This window comes from Psittacula echo (assembly GCF_963264785.1).
Source record: "Psittacula echo genome assembly, chromosome: 15".
In the NCBI taxonomy this organism is placed as follows: Eukaryota; Metazoa; Chordata; class Aves; order Psittaciformes; family Psittacidae; genus Psittacula; species Psittacula echo.
The window spans coordinates 5745257-5765111 of NC_137751.1; the positions used below are offsets into that span (position 1 = coordinate 5745257).

Sequence of the window (19855 nt, forward strand, 5' to 3'; positions counted from 1 at the left end):
TGGACAGGCTGGAGAGGGTCCAGAGAAGGACCACATGGATGATCCAAGGACCGGAAAGCATGTGAAGGAAGACGGGAAAAGCTGGGTTTGTTCAGCCTGGAGAAAAGGCAGCTCAGGGAGACCTTGTCATCATCTTCTAGTACTTAAAGGGTGGCTGCAAAGCAGATGGAGACTCACTTCTTACACACATGGAAAAGACAAAGGGTGATGGGCATCAGTCACTCCTGGGGAGATTCTGACTGAACACAAGAGGAAAATCTTCCATACTGAGAATGACCAGCCATTGGGATAATGATGGAATAGTCTGGGATCACCCCAGGGAAGTGCTGGATTTCCCAAGATCGGGTATCTTTAAGGCTGGACTGGTCAAGGTGCTGGCACCACTAACTAGTTTAGGTCCTGCTTACCTAGAAAGGTTGGAACAGATGATTCTTGAGGCCTCTTCCAACCTGGAATTTTGGGATTCCATGATCTTGCCCCCAGAAAGGCACAAGCCCCTCTCTTAGGGCAGCCAAGGGAGCACCCACAAGCTCCCCACTGTGAACCGATGCAGCTCTGCTCTGTATCATCGCTGTTCCAGCACATGGGGATGGGTCAGGGTGATTCCAGACCACCTTTATTTGGGACAGAATAGCTGCTTAAATATAGATGTTATTTTCACATTTTAATGGCATTGTGAACTGAACATCAGGGGTTTATATTTGGCTTTCCTTTTCCCTGTTAAACACATGGACCATCATCTTTGAGAAGAAAAGCAAAGCCCTCTCTTTCAAGTCTCCCAATCAATGTCACACATTGAGAATCAGCCCGAGGGCAGCTGCAGCCACAGAGCCTGTAGCCCCCACAACTCTTTCTTCTACACAATCAAATCACCTTATAGAACAAAAATAAACCCCCATAAAATCCAAAAGACCCTGTTTTAAACAGCAAAACCTTTCCAGAGAAAGGATTATGTGGTCCTGTGCTGAGTTACCCAAAATTCAGACCCATCTTTCCCTCCAGCAAGAGCCAAACTTTTCCTTCTTGCAATTCTCAGTGCAAGTTCATTTTAGTACAACAGAAGGGGACTCAGAACACAATTCTCCATACAATCTCTCTCCAGATCAAACAGGTTTCAGTTAACTGTGTTGAGGATGAAGCACTCACTGAAGATTCAGTGCTCATTCTGAATGAGCAAAACCCAGCAGTTCATGTGCAGGGAACTAAAGACCAAAGCTAGAATTCCTGATACCCGCAATTATTAAGGCTTCTCTGTGTATCACCCAAAAGCAAAACCAGGCAAACAAGTGGGAAAAACCCCACTCTATAGGTCTCTTCAACACTAAACCTCTATTTTTCTTACAGCAAAGCTACTGTGGTGTCATTAACACATAAAACTCTCCCTTCTAAACCATAACTGCAACAGACCCAACTAATGTGGAGGCATTTAAAGGTGTGTTTATGACAATCTGGAAGACAGAACCAGTGTTAACAGCTCCTCTTCCTCAAACACAAGCCTTTGCCTACATTGTTTGTCTTGATTTCACACATCCATGAGTTCAGACCCTTTAAATCACAGCTAAGAGATTCTCTCTTCCCATCCTGCCCTTCACCAGGCTCAAGTTATGAGTATTCATATGGAAACACAGTGGTTATCAGCAACATCTACAACCTGTGGCTGAGCTTAAACACATGCAAGGGTCCACAACACCACAGAAGCCTGTTTTCATAGGTCAGGTGCATGATTCATGTCTATCATCTCCTCCCAGGAAAAAGAAGGTCATAATGGGAAAAGGGAAGGTCATAATGGATTCAAAGCACTAACACAACAAAGGTTTACTGGCAAAAAGACACTGGTTAAATAAACTTTATCTGTATGTTGAGAAATGGGCATGATTGCATTTGAAAGCTTTGGAAAGGGTATTGATGAAAGCACACATTAAGATGAACTCTTACAGTGATCAACCATTACAGCCATTTACTCTCAACAGGACTTTTATGCGACATATTTATATAGTCAAGAATTAAATAGAAAACCAAGGATGAGTGTCACAAAAAGAGGAAATAATAAGGCTTTAACCCCAGTCAGTCCCCAGATAACCTTCTAGTCACTGTACCTTTCATTTTACCTTTTGTTTCCCATGCTGCTATTCTTTATCATAATAAAGCAGTAAGAAAAGTTAATTGCAGATTCCTTGCTTTTGGGAAGCCTCAGACTTACTTCAGCTTAGTACAAAAACAGGGAGGGAAAAGGTAAAACATGTTTGTTAAAAAGCAGGAAGGGGAAGAGAGATTGAGAGACATTTTGGACTGACAACACAGGAAAGACGGACAACACAAAGAGATTTTCAGCCTATCCAAATGTAGCGATGGTTTTGCTACCTGTTCTGTTTACCAGAGTGTGATGTGCTGCATCATTCCTTATTTCAAACCACTGGCAATGCAAATATATGCCACAGGCAACAAGAAATAAAGTAACTACAGTTGCACACTGACCAAACCTTTTTTTCCTACCAAGAGAGGGGATGCAGGTAAAAAAGCTGAATGTAACAAGTCAACCATGTCCACATCCACATGAACTATACAGGAAGAACATCCGAAAGTATTGACATGACACAGTGATTCTAGAGTTTTCCTTTTCTCTTTCAGTTTTATATATATATATATATATAGTTAAACAGCATGTAGGAAAACACTACTACAGCTTTCACCGTGGCCAACAGGAAAATCCTCACAAGTAGAAAAATGGATGCTTTTCAGTTGTTAGATTTCTTCAGAACGTAACACAGAGGAAATGAAAGAAATGGGATTTCTCATTGTGTAACAGCAACAACAAAAACTGAAACCCTTGGCAATTTGCACAGTTCTCAAACCTCCAACTTCGCAGTCTTGAACATCTCAATCCCTACTGCAGCAGAATGTAGTATCACCTAAAGAAACAAGCAGGATTCCTCAAGCCATGATGCTACTTGGATACTATGTGAAATTCCACCCTACTAAAATGTTTAACTTCCAATTCACATCCAGTATTTTGGAGGAGAGGAACGTGACAGTCCCATTCAAGCTTATCCCTGCTGGCTGCCCACCCAGGAAGGGCTTTACCTGTCATTACTTCAAGAGGAAAGGAAAGGTGCTGGTTAAGAGCCAGAAGGGCAAGGCAATGATGTTGGTTATGAAATGCCCTGTTCTTTGGAAGGACTGTGTAAAATACGTTGTTAAAAGCCTCCGTGTTAAAAATATTAAGAACAAAAAAGGTCTTAAAAATACAGAGCATCTCTGCCTCTTAAGTTCAAAGCTGGGGGAAGAAAGTGTTTTGCTAGAATTAACTACAGGTTTGCTGTAATAAACATATATGACAATGCCCTACGTAACACAGGGCCAACCACAGACTCCAGACAAATGTGATTGCTTCAGGTTTCAAGTGGTGTTTGCATCTCTGCTGTATATAAAAGGAACAGAGACATTTCTGGAACCTTCACTGCAGAGTCTTTGCCAGTGTCCAGCTGTTGGGCAAAGGAAATCTTGCCACACTGCAGAGTTCTAACGTTGAGGATCAGGATGTAAACCCGATCATGACTCTGAGTCTGATCCCGAGCTGCTTTCTCGGCTGATTTCAATTTGTAGGGACGGTAAATTATCCAACCGGCTCTTCTTTTGCCGAGACTGTTCTTTTTCCTTTATGAGAGCACCCCAAACCCGCTGGAGCTCTGAGTCATCCTCCTCTGGAGCTGCCACAGGTTTTTCAGGTTTATCTGAAGTCTTTTCTTGGGCCTTCGGAGCAGACCCTAATCGGGTCCATAAATTACCTGGTCAGATGAAAAACAAATATCTTTTAGGAAGACAGGACTAAGAGGAATGCTGGAGGAAGTCTGAGGAACCTAGGCTTGAATTCATTTAAACTCCTCATCCTTCTCCCACCGTCATGTTTGGCATGGAACTTACTATGCTTTGAAGCAGTACTTGAAACTAAAATGTGGGAGGTCTTGTTCCCTGCTTCCCGTTTGCACAGAATAATACATGCAGGTCTGAAGTGCCACTGCATTCATGACACTTGGTTTAGTGCCCTGTTTTAACCTCAGTTTTAAAGTAGTCCTCTACTTTTAAGCATACCTATATAAAACTATTACTCCTTAGAATACTCAGCTCAACCTGCATCTATTTAGATTTCAAAGCTCTGAACAAACATTTGCTGATTCAGTGAAATTAAAGAACATCCTTCATGATTTGCTGCTGACACTTCTCTTATATGCTAAACCCAAAGGAACTGCAGTATTACATTTTCTCCATAAAACTAACCTGACTTCTTCTCTCTGGTATCAGAGTAGAGGCCTTTAACATCTTGTTTTGGGATTCCTAACCGGCTGTGGACATCTGATATGGGTTCTCGACGAGAAGCAGAGGTACTACTTGGCGGTTTAGTTTCTGGAGAATGTGGTCTCTTTCCCAGTCTTCGCCGCACATCTGGGGATATTTTCAAGTGATTAAAATGACAAAAGCCACGTTGTCTTTATTCCAGCTCTACCAGCTAGTTTTATGCTCATTCACCATGTGTACAACTTGAAACTAGACAGATTCTCTGGTCTTTTAAGTCTTTCATACTCGGATTTCAGTCCTGGCAATGGCGCCAATACAGTGTATCCAAATTTAATCTTTCTTTTTTTCTTGGCAATAAATTTGACATTTAATACTTTCAGGTTGTGCTCTATCCAAGAGATTGTACTCTATGGCTTGCTCCGTTTCTGCTTTAAGAGCACAGCATGTATCAGTACATTCCAACAATTCCTTCCAGATAAGAGATACCTTGCTTTGGACTTCTAATACTGCTTGCTATTTTGCAGAAGACAATGAAAACAAGAATACAAGAATCCTAAATGTATTGCTATTTAACCCACAATGTGAATCTTGCCTTCTGAAGTTTGCCTGTTTCAGCTGGGTATTTCTTGTCTTAAAGGAGACTCAAACAAAAAGATGAAGACAAAGGGAGTTACAGGACTTAGGTGCCAACTTAAACTGCATGAATGCAGAAACTGCTCCTGAACAGAACTCCCTCAGGTTACTTGCAACAGAGCACAGATATAAAAGGAATATATCTCTTTTAATGAGCCAGTCAAGTTCTGCACAATGTAGGAGTTGATAAGTACCTGATTTTACAATGCTGTTTGGATGACGTGGCCCACTGTTGTTCTGACGTTTTTCTTCTAACAGTAGTCTCACATCTGCCACCTTCTCTAATGATGCTTTATTGCCAATCCGGTTTCTGATGTTACTGGTTGCTATGCTATCTGCTCGCATGGAATTCCTAAAGAAAATTACAGATTTCACATCCCTTAAATGAAATGAAATCTAGCACAAATCTGAAGTCCTCTTGAATGTAACTTTACGTCATGGAGAACAGTAATATCAGGATCTCTTAACAGAGAAACAGTGGTAAAATATGACTTGAAAGAGCTCATATTCCAGTCAGAATCCAAGTTTAGCAATCATCACATGAATACCTCAGTATCTATTGCAAAGCAAATATTGAGCTAGCCTCCTTAAGGCTGTGCCTCTGTGTCAAAATTCAGAGCAGCTATGCAGCCTCAAAACTGTTAAAGGACTTGATGTTATAATAAAGTCTAATGAGACTACTGAAGGGACACATTAAAGTGATTTCAGTAATCTACAACGTAAGTGATTTTGGTTAATATGCCCATAACAAACAAACTCCTTTTTGCCATCAACACTGGGGGGTTATTCTTCTTTCTGAGGAAAGAGGAAGGACTAAAAGCAAAAGAGAAAGAGCAGTTACTGAGTTATGTCTTCCTGGCCTAGTTATGAAATGCAAGAAGTTAATTGTGCTTGCTTGCATTAATTTCTATTGATTCCACTTTGAGCTCCATCATTATCAATAAGGAGGGTTACAGAATCTGCAAGGGAAGCTGTATTTGAAAGATGTTAATTGCAATTAAAAGCCTGTATCACTGTTTGCTGTATTTTGTATTTCTTTTTAATACCTACTACAAAATTAGGTTAAGAAATTAAGAGAGCATTGACAGTTTGCCTTTAAGCTGCAACAGCTCTATCACTAACTCAGAACGCCTTTTCACTGATCCTTTTAAAGAAAAAGAAACTTTTACCTAATATTTTTCAGTTGTGACTCCACCTCATCTGCATACATTGTCATTTTCATGCTCTTTTTGGGAGAGGGTGTTGATATCATTTTCAGTTCAAGATCATAGTCCATTTCATCAGAGTCAGATGCACTTGCACTCGACCTTCGGGCTGCACTACGCTCTCGGGACTGCTTGAAAGCTTGCAGCTCATCACGGTACTCTACCACAACTCTGTCGTCTTCATCCATAACCTGATCTTCTTCCTCTTCTTCCTCCTCCTCAATAGGCTCTTCGGGAACATTTACTAAGCCTGTAGCAAAGCAAATTGCTTCTGATAAACTGAATTTTATCATTCATACAAAGTACTTTAATGTGGGGGAATTACTGTAATTAATGATCCACTACAAATAAGTCTTTGTGGTTCTCTGAGGCTAAAGAGAGAACAGAGTGGCATCTATATTACAGAATAGCGTAAGTGGAAGAAAATCATCACAAGACAAAAGCAATCCATGGTGTTCACTACCTCAGAAGCCTGCTCAAGCACAAAGCTGGACTTCGCTTCCATGCACTACAGGGATCGGATGAAGGACTGATTAAGGCTATTCCCAACCCTCCATTCGCCAGCTGTGTTCTTACAGGGTTGACATACTGGCATCCATTACCTGAGTGACGATGTTTATAAGGAGGAGTCAAGCCAACATCGTCCCCAATAAGTGTCCTTTTCTTTATCACATCCCGATGGATTCGGCGTGAATGGTACCTTCGTTTCCTGAAACACCACAAAAAGAATGACATTGCTGTCACAGGAAAGGCACAATGAATGACCCATATTCAGTCCTGGATTAAGCATACACAGTTATCCCTCACTTTAACAGCAGACAGACATTTACATCAGAGATGTCTGTTTTGAATATAGGCATTCTTTATTTTCATGGGAAAATGCTCCCCTTGCACAGTCATGCTGTAAAAACATGATTTACACATAAGGAGCATCTACATAAACAAAACAGAAAGAAAATCCACAAATTAAAACCATTTCAGACTCTCTCATCCTGCAATATTCCAACTCCTCTATCCAATACTCACCATGAATTGCTAAGAATCCCCTTCATGCCTCCATAGTTGGGATTCCCATATTTCATGTAATACTGGCTTCGCCTTGCAGCTCCCAGCTCTTTCTTATCATCTGGAAAAAACATAAATTAAAGGAATATTTCCCTCTTAGAAGGCATCTTACAACATCAGCACAAAAATACATTACCCTCCAGTCAAAGACACTGAGGGAAGGCAAAACTACGTGTTATAGATCAGCACTACCTCAGTCTCCTTCAGAAGGATACAGCTTTGCTGACACCTCAGTTTTGTGTCTAGAAACTTAATTCTAGCAAGGCTGAGTTTCCACATATCATTCCACAGAGCATTCCATCCCCCTGTAATTGCTGGAGGCTGTACTTACCTTCTTCATGACCTTTCCTTTCCTTATGGATGTGTCACTTCCCTCATGGTCCAGAAATCATATGGATTTTCATTTTACTCATAAATATCATTTAGTATCTCAACTGTATTTAGAAAGAATTGCCACTAATATCTCATCAGCATCTCAATTAATTTCTTATTAATAAACCATGAAGTTTACCCCTATGGAGAAGGGCATCATAAGACCTATTCTATGGTATTTGGAAGAATGCCCTGAGCCCAAGATGTATGTACCACAGTTTTCATACAACTTGAACTGGATTTAATTTACACATTAAATGTGGATTTATTGCAAAATCTTAATACCTAATGATTAGCAAAGAAACTAACACTTGTGCAAATAGAAAGTCAGGTACTTTGAGTCAGTGATTAGTCAACAAGTAAAACTACAACAAGCAAGAATGCATTGTGCTTGTTAAGCTGGTCATTTACCTTTAGTAGCAAATCTCATGAATAGCTTGTTTCCTTTAGCCAGTTTATTGGCAGGGCGAAGATCATTACGCAGGAGAGAATCCTCTTCTACCTGGGAGAGGGCATCCAACTTTGGGGGGCAAAAGAGGTATTTTGGACTCAAAAATAAGATTACTGTTGAATGAAAATGGGTTGCTTAGAGAGCAGCAACCCACTGAGTATTAAGAAAGTTACTTGTCAAATTATGCTCAAATAATTTGCTTTTTTTCTTGACAAACTGATGTGAATTTGTAAGTAATTTGCCCTGAAGATTTAAATATTTCCTTCTCTTACTTCATAATATTCCCTCAGATTATTAAATCCAGTCACTTTCAAATGACTCTATCCTAATGGCTGAAATGCAGACAACAAATAACACAACCTGGACACTGAGATTTTTTCCTTTTTGCTTGATCCATATCTAAATGGTTTCACTAACAGGTTTTCATGCCCTCATGCAATGACTAAAAGGTTTTCTTTTCCATTTATATCTGCTTTATGGAAACTGAAACTCAGACTTCCATGACGTACGAGCGTTCACTAAGCCATTCCTAAAGAAATTCTAATCACACCAATTCTATATTCAGCCAGTGAAGATAACATCATTTACAAAGCATCAATGTGTATGCTGATTCCAACAAATACCTATGGTCATTCTAAACCCTATTTGTCTTTTTCAGTACTGCCTTTGCCTGCTATTATTGTTCTTCCATTGCCTCTTCTCAGCAGGAAACAGCAGCCAGTCTGGCTCTTACACGCTGGATGCCCTATCACTCTTCACAAAACACTCTACATTACAAGCTATTCTCACCAACGATATACCTGCACTTCTTGTCATTTCCTCTTTCATTTACTTTGGTCATTAAATTGTGAATTACAAATATATATGGTGAAAAGTGTAATGTTATAAAGGCTTCACACCAGCCAAAGTCAAACTTCCATAATGGTGTTTTCACTTTCCTTTTGTACTGACCTCAACATCACTTGGATTGTCATCCTCAACCTCGCCTTCTTCTGTCTCATCATCAGAGATTTCCTCCTGTTTTTCTAAGAAGGAAAATAATTGAGGGGGGAAAAAAATAAACTCCATTTAGCATGTCAGTTATATTTGATTATTATTGCCTACAGTCTCTGAAATCAAAGGGAAGGTGTTATCCTTTCTTCTGTGCAGCCGATAGTCAAAACAGTAAACGTCTATAGAAATGTGAAGTACACATGAACATGGAATACAACAAACCAGGCAGCCACTGAGCAGATAAATGCCTGCAGCAGCACATGTGGATTACTTTAATTCTCTGAAAGCAAATGAAGTTACACTGCATTTCAGGGTATGGGAGAGATCAGCTAGGCCAAGACCACAAAAGGCAAATTAAAGCTTATTTCCTTTAGTTTCCCTTTAAAATGCTGTGAGTACCCACAAGTATTTAATACTACTAAAGTAAACCAGGTGATTATTCAAAAGCTTAGAATATTCTAAGAGAGCAGGAGGAAAAACCTCAAACCACCACCTGAGAGACTTCATTTCAAAGTGAAATAACTGACAGAACAGTGCACGCTTCCAGAACTACTACAATTGTGAGATGCTTATATAAAGTTTTCAGGGTTCTTTTTAGCTCAGAGTAAAAAATTCATATTGGGTTGCCCCCCCACCAAGGGAAGCACAAGGAATGCATCTAAGCCAGTCACTCTCATGTATCTGGAAGCATCTCACACCTTAAGCTGTAAGTGAACAGTTTGTACTTTATCCAATATCCCACTTTTCCAGCTGAACAGGATTAATTTAGATGACAGGTTTTGTTTTGAGATGTGGTGTAATGATAACACAATGTGTAACTTGTAGCCAAGAAGATTAAATACATGTATTTATGCTCCATTTAAACAAGACAGTCACTAATCCCTGACTTCATAACAAGTCTTACTTGAAGCATTATCAACATTCGCCCCAAAATTAAAGCCACACGAATGGTTGAGGAGCCACTGCATTGTGGAGAAAAGCAACAAGAAAAGCGGATGAATTAGAAGGATCCACATTTGTTCATAAAGCATGATGCGTTTTGCTCATAAAGCATGTTTAAGGACAATCTATGGAAGAGTTCATAAATACAACATCTCTCTTTGCTTTGTACTGCATGGTACAGTGCTTAGAACCACAGCAATTTATCACACCAGCCTAAAAGCAAATTGTCCTAAGGTAGCAAAAGCCTGATTCTTCACTTACACCCATAGAAGTAAAATCAATTCACAATTCAGGCATTCAGGTACCAGATTTAACACAATATTAAGATGCATTTTTACTGCTTTGCTCTTGTATAACTGACCTTTCAGTGTGCTGCTTTCTTGAAAGTACAATGGCCAGATTTAGAGATGACGTACACAGTGGTGAAGTGATAACCTGTCACACCAGCGTGAACGATAAAGGATGGTGATGCATCAAGAAAGGAATCAACTGTGGTATTTCAAAACCAGGACATTTCCTTACACTTGCTTTTTCCACACTTGGAATTCATCCTTTTAATGCCACAGACTTACTTCTGTGCCCCAAGTACCACTACAAATACCGTATCTGAATATGACCCTGTATCTAACACGTTCAGTATCGACTGAATGACTGCTTTTGGTCTAGCTCCAACCCACCTTTTAAGAAGCAGCTTCTTCAAAAGGTTTCCAAGATGAAAGCCTTTTTTAAAGTGGCAGAATACATTTACCTGAAACTATATGATAGAAGCTCCTTCAGTAATTCAGGCTATGTAGTACCCAAGCCCAAGTTCAAAGTTGCACTGATTTAACTAGGTGATATCTAAATATACATGTCTCAATCTACCTTTCTTGGCTTTTTCAGCTGTCTTCTCTTCATTGTTTTCTCTGCTTTTTGTTTTCTCCTGATCAGGCAAGGAACTCATATTAATTAAAGCCCGTGTCGCTGTTACTTCATCAAGCCAGACCACATTACCTGTGACATATAAAAGCAGACACAAAACCATAATGCAGTTTGTATAATCAGTCACATACCCCGCCTTACTGGAAACTGCTAACAGAAGTTTAGAAACACTCTTCTATGGTAACATGGCAAAAGAAGGAATCAGATACACCTCCTGCAGCGAAAGTCACTCTTGAACACACATAGGAAGCTGGAGGACATACACAACAACTGATTCAAACCAGAATGGTGAAATGCATAATCATATGTACTAAAGCCTGCTTCCTGAGCGTAGGATATTGGATCAGGGTCAGTGTATTTCAAGAGGCAGGGAGAAAGAAGCCTTGATTTTTTTTCCCTTTGGCAATTTAACATAACCTTGGACTTTACTAAGGAATTCCGTTAATCTTTTCCAAAAAGCAGGAAAATAGGAAAGCCTACACTTTGCACTGATCATCATGTCATAGGTTAACCATATGATTCAGTACATGCCTTGCATATACCTTGTATCAGCAGCTGGTACTAAAACGTAACTTATTAGGCCAACTAAAAGCATTTCATAAACATCAAAGTTGAAAAGAGCTAAAACTGCTTAGAATCAGGTTTTGAACAAAAGCTTTCTGCATCCAGTGCAAATACAGCAGCAAATGTAATTTACTGCTCTGCAGTTAAGCAGAGTGTATTCAGATATCACAAGAACTATGCAGTGTCCCAGAAGAAAAGACTCTCTCAAACTACCTGAACAGACACAATTTACAAGGTGAAGAACACCCACTTTTGGTGCTAACTTCAATGACTGGCTAATGACTTTCCATTTCTGTATGCCTACCTGCTCTTCACACCTCCACATTCAAAGCCTTTATCGTTTTATGTTCAATTTGAAATACAGAACACCATCTAAATCCACCTCTGCACTAAGACACCTCGAGATATAATTCAGCGGGGAATGTGACACCTTCTGCCATGCTGTGGCACAAATCTGTGCTGAAAGGGCACTGTTTTTTCTTGCATTTTCACCACGTAGCTGCCATGCTAACTCATACAGCATGAAAATTAATCACTAAAGAAGATGTGTTTTAACTGTAACTGGATAAAGTATTGCTACAACTCTGAAGCCTGCATTTCTGCACTGCAAGCTCACTCTGGTTCCACACTATATTTACTCACGTATCACTTAAGAGTAAGGATAATAACACAGAAAAAGGGTAATCATCAACCTTAGAAATGCAGCCTCAAATACAGAGTTAAGCTGTGCAATTGCCAGCTTAGGCATCACCACAGCAGCTCTTCGGCCACCCTGTGCTCACTGTGTTTCAGGTTTTCTGGCAGCTTGTGGCAGCACCTCAAGCTGTCATGCACAGTAACTGTAAGGTTACCAATAGTACACCATGTATTTTACCTTGCACTGGAACATAATTTCTTCAGGGTCATTCCAGGGAACCAGGCTGCTAATTCTCAAGTCTTAGCCATGCTTGTTAATAAACTAGTTTCCAGCAATCCAATTGGAAAACCTGCACTGGCTCCTACTTTTTACATGATTTCATTTACAGCATTTCTAGCCACATGGCAATCTCAGAGCCTTCCAGTTCCATGACCCAGCACCCACCTGGAGCAAACAACTCTTGCAGTGTTTAGTATTGTGAAGAAAACACGGCTGTCAACAACCCTCTATCTTCCTGGCAATCTCACTGCATTATTACTCCCCGAAACAGCCCTTGCAACATGAATTTGCATTCCTTTTCCAATCTATGTAAATCACATTCAGCCTCTGCCTTCTTCCACCCACTGATTTTTCCTTGAGAATGCACTAAATAAATATGGCAACAAGTCTGCTCCTCCACAGCACAAAACCAACCTGCTTAACTGCACACAGGCATGTTCTCTCACAGTGTCATCTGCTGCGACACTCACAGCAGGTATACTCTGTATGTCAAGATGTAATTTTAGACCTTTTTTTCCCCCTCTTAGACTCCTGCTAGTTGTTCTGTGCTATCTCTTTCCAACAGCAAATATTCAAACAGACAGCAGGTTTGATTTTGACTATATACGATATATTTATAGTTTATTATTAATATATTATATTATTTCCTTCTAAATCTTTTTTACTAAGGCAAATGACAAGGAAACTAACACACAAATATCAGTGATTTCGAAAGCCATTAGGACATACGAGGTACAGCTACTACTGGCATTAAAACATGAGTAAGAATTACAGACAAAACACTCCGCTTACTTACATGATGTATCATCTAACCACTCAATATGAGCAGGAGGATACTCCTTGAAATAGGCAAAGATGTCCTGTGTACTCATCTCATCCACTCCACAAATGTAAATTGTGTCTAGTCTCACTTTAGGAATCGCTGCACAAAGGAAGAGATATAAAATTGGTACTTATTCATATACAGGAAGCTGTTGAATTAGTAATATATGGGTTTATAAAGCAAATGTTTTAAATAAGCTAAATGGAACCTGATTAAAGCAAAGCATGAGGTACACCATTCTAAACACCGTAACTTGAATTATTCTTCCACAATGCAAAATTTTGATAAATTGAGAATTAAAAAGAGGTAACGTGACAGGCATCAGTAGATGCAGGTACTGCACAGCAATTAAACTGCCTTATAAACTTTACTACTTTTATCACCTAATGAAAGCTGCTACAGGCCACAGGGCTTAGCAGGTCCAACTAACAGCATGCCAGAAGCACTGATCTGCTGTACACATACTTCCTGGCTGATCTGCTTCTATTCCAACATGCTCAGCTTGCCATCTGAGGGCACAAGCACAATCAGCCCAGCTTCACTCAGTGTATGGCACAGAAGCTGTTCTCACTGTGCATAGGACACTGTGTGCTTCACTTGTACACACAAACAGTGCTCAAGGTCTGGTCTGTTCACAGAATTTAAAGGTTCTTAAAGCAGCACTGAGACAGAAGATGAATCCTGGGCATGCAGCACTAGGCAAATAAAGATAAATATAAAATCGTCATCTTCTTTCTGGGGTTGATAAAACAAGGAGTGAACTGAGAACAGCCAAATAGCTTCTAAAATAACAACTTTAAAAGGTGAAAAAACCCAGCAGTGATTTCTTTTGGCAATAATCTGGGAAAACCTCTGATGCAGGGAATATTATAGGATAAATCAAGTAAAGGGACTGTGAGGAAGTAAACAAAGGGATCTTTTCTTCTAGGCTGTTGGATAAACTCCTACCTTTCTTCATCATGTCTCGGTCCAGAGCCACATTCCTTTGGGCGAGATTCACTTCAGCTCGAAAATGAAAGCGCTTTGCTCTTTGTTCCTTCTTCTCAATGGCTTCCTGCAAAATGCACAACAATACAATCAGAACAGGAATCTCAGCAGCATTCCCAACAAGTGGCACTGAAGGACCAGATACTTAAAATCTACCAGACAGCAACAATCCATATTAAGAGGTTTATTCATTCTGAAGGGACCTGTGAGTTTCAGAGCATAGAAATCATTCCCTAAAGCATCTCTGTGACACCTAACAGTTTTAACATAGGACCAGCAACATAATGGATGCTATCAGGATGCATGGAAAACAAGGCATCTTGGACAATGCTCAGACTCCATGATGGAACAGTAACATTATCTTCTTTCTAACAGAGGTACAGAGGCTGTGCTAAAAATAAAGGTCACTTAAACATTTCCTCCATGTGGGAAATTCATGGTTTAAGATTATAGAGATTTTTCCCTGTTTTTTAAATATATACAAATTAAAGACTTGTCTCTCTCCACATGGATTTAGCAACACAAGCTGGAGTGCTGACTATCGACATCTTCACACTGGCAGTTCACGCTGCTTTAAACAGCTCATGAGCAACGGCTTATGTGGATCTTGTGCAAGTTCTGCAACCAAATGAGAAGCTCCTTGTTCTGCAGAACGTATAGGGAAGCTTTATAAGGTTTGGGATCTTACTAACCAAAGTCAAACTTGGAACACAAACTGTGCTTAAGCAGAACCTGCCACCAATGACAGCCAAATAAACACAGGGGTTTCACCGCTTTTTAAAGGTTGCCACAACAGCTTTGGCCACATCAGAGTTGCATCATTAAAGAACATCACAAAAGATGACAGCTTGGTCCTGACTTGGGGAACTGCAAATCCTTTATGGAGTTAGAGAACACACAAGCTATTGAAGCCAAAAAGCTGATTTTCAGTCTTCATTTGGAACCCTTTCTGTACTCTTTGATAAGTATGAGCTTCACTAATGCAAATGGGAATATGTGATTTGTCAGCACACTGCTCTGGTGAGGATCCATACTGATTAGAACATGTAAAATTGTATCAGTCCTGCAAAGTGTATGCCTAAATGCTTCTTCTCCACTACTAAATACCAGTTTTAGTGGTCAATTGTACAGTATGAAACAGTCCATTCACTATTAAATGTACAGAGACGAGCTGTAGGATTAAGTTTCTGAAGTTCCATGGAATTATGCAACTTTCAGTTATTTCAATGCAACAGCTGCTCACATTCTTCAAGCTGCGTCTTAAATAATTAATCAAGAAGATGCCCTTGGAAGATACAAAGCAACGAAACTTGATTTTCCTGCCAAGCACTTGTCCTTCCTTCTGTCATGTTCCCAAGAGGAAAAGCCACAGCTGACTTGTCTCTTAAGGGTTTGGCTTTGCAGTATCAACTGGCACTGAGGCAGTTGCAACAGAATCATTGCAAGGTCTTGGCACACAAGTTTTTGTAACTTAAAAACACCAATTCTCACAAGTTTATAAGGGAGATCAGGTCCTGATGCAGGCCACAGCTAACAAAAGGAGAGTTAATTCCCTAAGTGTTGAAAAGTGCAGCTCTCTGAACATGAAGCTAAGCTTTTGTTCATGGTGGGGAGCCAATAATTCCCAGTAGCAATAATAAGGATGTTGAAGTATGTTGAAGAACCACAGCACAGGAATTACCTTGGAGGTTACATCTATTCCAGTAATGAAACTTCCAGCTTTGTTTTCATATCTCCTACTAGTGTCCTGAAACAAAGGGAAATGGTGATGAAATCTCAGTGAACACTGAAAGCAACAGACTTGTTATGCTGAAAATAACCAAATCTGACCATTTCTATGAGAAATACATCCTCTTCTCCTTGAGCCTTACTCCAAGTGACACCTCTAGTACACGAGCAATGATTCTTGCTGATGTCAGTGAAGGTAAAAGCATATGAGCTGAACCAAACTTCCTTTACTCCAAGGATTCATTCGTTTGGCATAATCTAGTTTCTGTGTCTGCTGCTGTGAAGGTTTTTACTTACTCTCTCTCAGCAATGCAGGGAAAGTCATCAAACACATTTCCTAACTAAAACTTCCACAATCTTGGCTTCAGATCTAATTTCCTTGCAAAACACAAAAGATTGAATAGTGATACCCAAATCCTGAAGTGTCAATTTGCAGCTTCTAGTCTCAAAAGTCCAACCACCAAGACACAACCACACTTAAACAAGCAACTTGTTAGTCCTGTCATTATTTCAAACCCAATGCCCAAATACCTGCAAGACAAAACATTACTGTTTTGATACAACCTGACTGATAAAGAGCAAAAACAGAGAAGGCTGAGTTCACTGAACCACACAGACCCCGGACCAATGCCCCAGTCATCCCTTCCATTGTTTGCCTCTGTAAAAACAGCACCTCCTCATCCTGGCACCCTCAGGACCATCATCTGGCAAATGTCTGGAGCTGAAAGGACACATCTTGCTCTCTTTAGGAGTAAATATGTTCTTTACATTTGTGCTGCAATAGTTATTTTGGCTAAAGTATAAAGTAGGCCAGTTTCAGTTTAGAAATACCAAACAACACACCATGTAACTGCTTTGCTTGGTAACAGCAGCAAAGTTTGTCTGAAGTTGCCAAACGTTTAGTTATTAAAAAGAAAAGCAAAATGAGCAGTATTTTTGAAGTTAAAAAACCTACTGTCTAGGGTTGACTCAGGGAGCACAAGGAAATACAGAAGGGTGCTGTCTTTTAGGCCACGTATGTGGCAGAAGCTCAAGCATGGTGGTGGCTCAGATACTTAGAGACTAGTTTGTAAAGTAATTCCCACACAAGTTTTGAGAGCAAAAGACTAGGGAGAAGTTTAGAAGAACTCTGACCCATTTTCAGGTATTAAACCTAATCCTACTAAAACTTGTACAGGAACAATTAGGGACAATGAAGAAAGCGGGGGGGGAAACGGAAAGGAAATACTCAAACCTCACTCATCAGAGCCCCACTCCCAGTGCCTCAACCTGAGTTCTCCCACTGACACCCCCAGCTCTAGCTGTACCCTGAGCTCCTTTGACACTCTCCCACCACAGCCATAGTCCATTACTACCCCCCAGATCCTCTTCTCCACCAGCTTCTTCATCCCTTCGAACCAAAGCACATCCTCTGACGACCTGCTCCCTCGCTCCCCTCACACACCCCGAGTTCCCTTTATATCCTCACTCCCTCCACCGCTTCCCCGCACGCACCCCCCAGTATAGCTCCTTTTCCCATGAATGTCCCCTCAAACGCCCTTACAGACACACGCCCCCCCAGCCGTCAGTCCCTCGATGTCCCCCCCAGCCCATACCCACACCTCACACCCCTCACCGGAACGAGCTCCCGCAGCGAGCGCCTCACAGGGACGGTCTCCAGCTCGCCCTCTTCCACCTCCATCGGCTCAGGCTCCGGGCCGCGGGGCTCCGTTGCCGCCTCCGCTTTCACCGAGACCCGCAGGCCCCGCACGGCCGCCATGGCTCCGCCAGGCCCGCCCTGCGCCCGGAGACCGAGACGGTGCCGCCGCCGCGCAGAGAGCGCCACCGCCTAGAACCACCACCGAGACGATGCGGTGGGTAGAGCGCCACACGAGGCCAGCGCCGGGTCGGGGCCCACAGGCTGAGAGGCCATAGAGAGAGGGGAACAGAGCGGCGCGGCCGGCGGTCCTCCAGGGCTACGGCGAGCGGGAGGGCCGCGCCGCCATCTTCCCCGCGAAGCGGGACTGGGTCAGCGGGGAAGAGCTGATGGCTCCCCACAGGCTCTGCATCCCCTTGTTCCGGGGCTCAATTACTTTCTTTACGTGTATTCCCAACACAAGGCATTGGGCTGCTTCAAGAGTGAAGCCCCATCTCCCCTTGGCCTAAATAAACCGTATGGGGTTTACTTATTTCCATAAGACAAGTTTCTCTTTCCCTAATTACACTAATTAGCTCCATCCCCTCACACACAACGAAACCAAAACACATCGTGCTTTTGCCTTGGCACCATTATTTCCCCATCAGTGGCTCCACACCTCATTGTCACCAGCAATTACCACCTTTTCCATTACACCCAGTGGTTTCATTACAATTCCTATTATTTTACCGGAGAAATCCCACCCGGGTTGCTCCATTCCGGAGTTTTGCATCATTTCCAACCCATTCCCGAGCTCTGCACTATTTCCAACCCAAATCCCACGTTTCTGTGGCTAATACCTCGTTTCTTCGGGTCATGGGGAAAAGAAACAAAGATGCACCTTTTCCTCCTTTAATGTCACGAGTTGGGTACAGTATTGAGCTATGCCATTTACACCAGGCTTACACAGTCTCACCCTATGAGTTAGGCCAGGATTACCATGTGCAGGGCTGTGTCACCAGGAGCACAACCAGCAGGGTCCTACATCCCGCTCTGGAGGGAACAAGAGGGACATGGTGCTGCTGGAGCGAGTCCAGAGGAGGCCATGGAGATGCTGTGAGGGCTGAAGCAGCTCTGCTCTGGAGCCAGGCTGAGAGAGCTGGGCTGGGTCAGCCTGGAGAAGAGAAGGCTCCTGAAGGGGGGACCTTGGAGCAGCTCCAGTGCCTAAAGGGGCTACAGGAAACCTGGAGAGGGGCTTTGGACAAGGGCCTGTAGGGACAGGACAAGGGGAATGGCTTTAACCTGCCAGAGGGGAGACTGAGATGAGCTCTTAGGCAGAAGCTCTTCCCTGTGAGGGTGCTGAGGCGCTGGCACAAGGTGCCCAGAGAAGCTGTGGCTGCCCCATCCCTGGCAGTGTTCAAGGCCAGGTTGGACACAGGGGCTTGGAGCAAGCTGCTCCAGTGGAAGGTGTCCCTGCCCGTGGCAGGGGTTGGAGCTGGATGAGCTTTAAGGTCCCTTCCAACCCAAACCTCTTTGAGATTCTATTCCAGCGTAAAAGTATCAAAAGCAGCATCTTACAGCAGGAGCGTTGTCCATCTCCTCACCCCTGACCACCAGAGGGAACTCTTGCAACGAGTCCCAGCTGCTCGCAGCAAAGAAAACCAGACTTGATAAAAACCTTCACGAACTTCAGCAGCTTCAGCTGAAAACAGTGGGAGATCGGGTACAACGGTGGAGAATGGGAAGCGAGGAGAAGGAAAAAGCAGCCCGTGGTCGAAAGGAGACTTTTTGGTCAGAAAACTATGATTTTAGCCAGAAAACTAAGTTTTTCTGATTTTTGTCAGAACACTAAATTTTGCCACGGCAAGAGACCTCACGATTTATTTCCTTGAAGTCTCTGAACAACTGCACAGAATGAAGGTCTTTTCTTGCTGCTGTGATTTAACACTCCTAATATCCTGGCTTCACATAAACCACCACAAGAAGATACAGGAGCTAGGAAGCCACCAGGGAATGGGGACTCTCAGGGTGCTACTTTACCCTCCTAACGGGATATACCAAACGCAGAGACGAGTCCTGACACTCCTCCGTAGACAAGGGCCGGCTCCCCAGACACTCATCACGCCAGCCCGATGTGAGAGCACCATGGGGATAAACCAGCCCTGGACGCGGCAGCTGCTGCTTCTGGGAACCCGGAGCAGAACACCCCGGTCGCGGGAAGCACTCCCCGGTACCTCACAGCTCCGCCTTCCCGCCTCTTCCTGGCTCCGCACCGCGCATGCGCCGCTCTCCACACCCCGCCCCAGCCGTACCGCGCGGGGCGATGACGCCGCGCCTTTCCTGCGTC

At 42.3% G+C, this 19855-nt stretch overlaps 1 protein-coding gene across 1 annotated transcript; it reads right to left on the bottom strand.

Annotated features, from left to right (window-relative positions):
* Nucleotides 1-1763: 1763 nt before the first annotated feature.
* Nucleotides 1764-19697, bottom strand: NCBP3 (nuclear cap binding subunit 3). Its single transcript, XM_080630101.1, has 14 exons — nt 19567-19697; nt 17509-18034; nt 15847-15912; nt 14127-14232; nt 13152-13277; nt 10819-10947; nt 8971-9044; nt 7980-8088; nt 7158-7257; nt 6734-6840; nt 6096-6381; nt 5121-5278; nt 4276-4440; nt 1764-3785 (listed from the first exon to the last, which is right to left on the bottom strand). Exons 2-14 carry the CDS (start codon nt 17650-17652, stop codon nt 3550-3552), a joined length of 1806 nt encoding a protein of 601 aa, XP_080486227.1. The 5' UTR covers nt 17653-18034; nt 19567-19697; the 3' UTR covers nt 1764-3549.
* Nucleotides 19698-19855: the final 158 nt, after the last annotated feature.

Coding starts and splice junctions, on each gene's coding strand:
- NCBP3 (XM_080630101.1), bottom strand. CDS start 17,652: ATGGCGGCCGTGCGGGGCCTGCGGGTCTCGGTGAAAGCGGAGGCGGCA. Junction 13,278..14,126: donor CCGAGACATGATGAAGAAAG/GTAGGAGTTTAT, acceptor TCCTTTGTGCAG/CGATTCCTAAAGTGAGACTA. Junction 6,841..7,157: donor GGGATTCTTAGCAATTCATG/GTGAGTATTGGA, acceptor GTGGTGTTTCAG/GAAACGAAGGTACCATTCAC.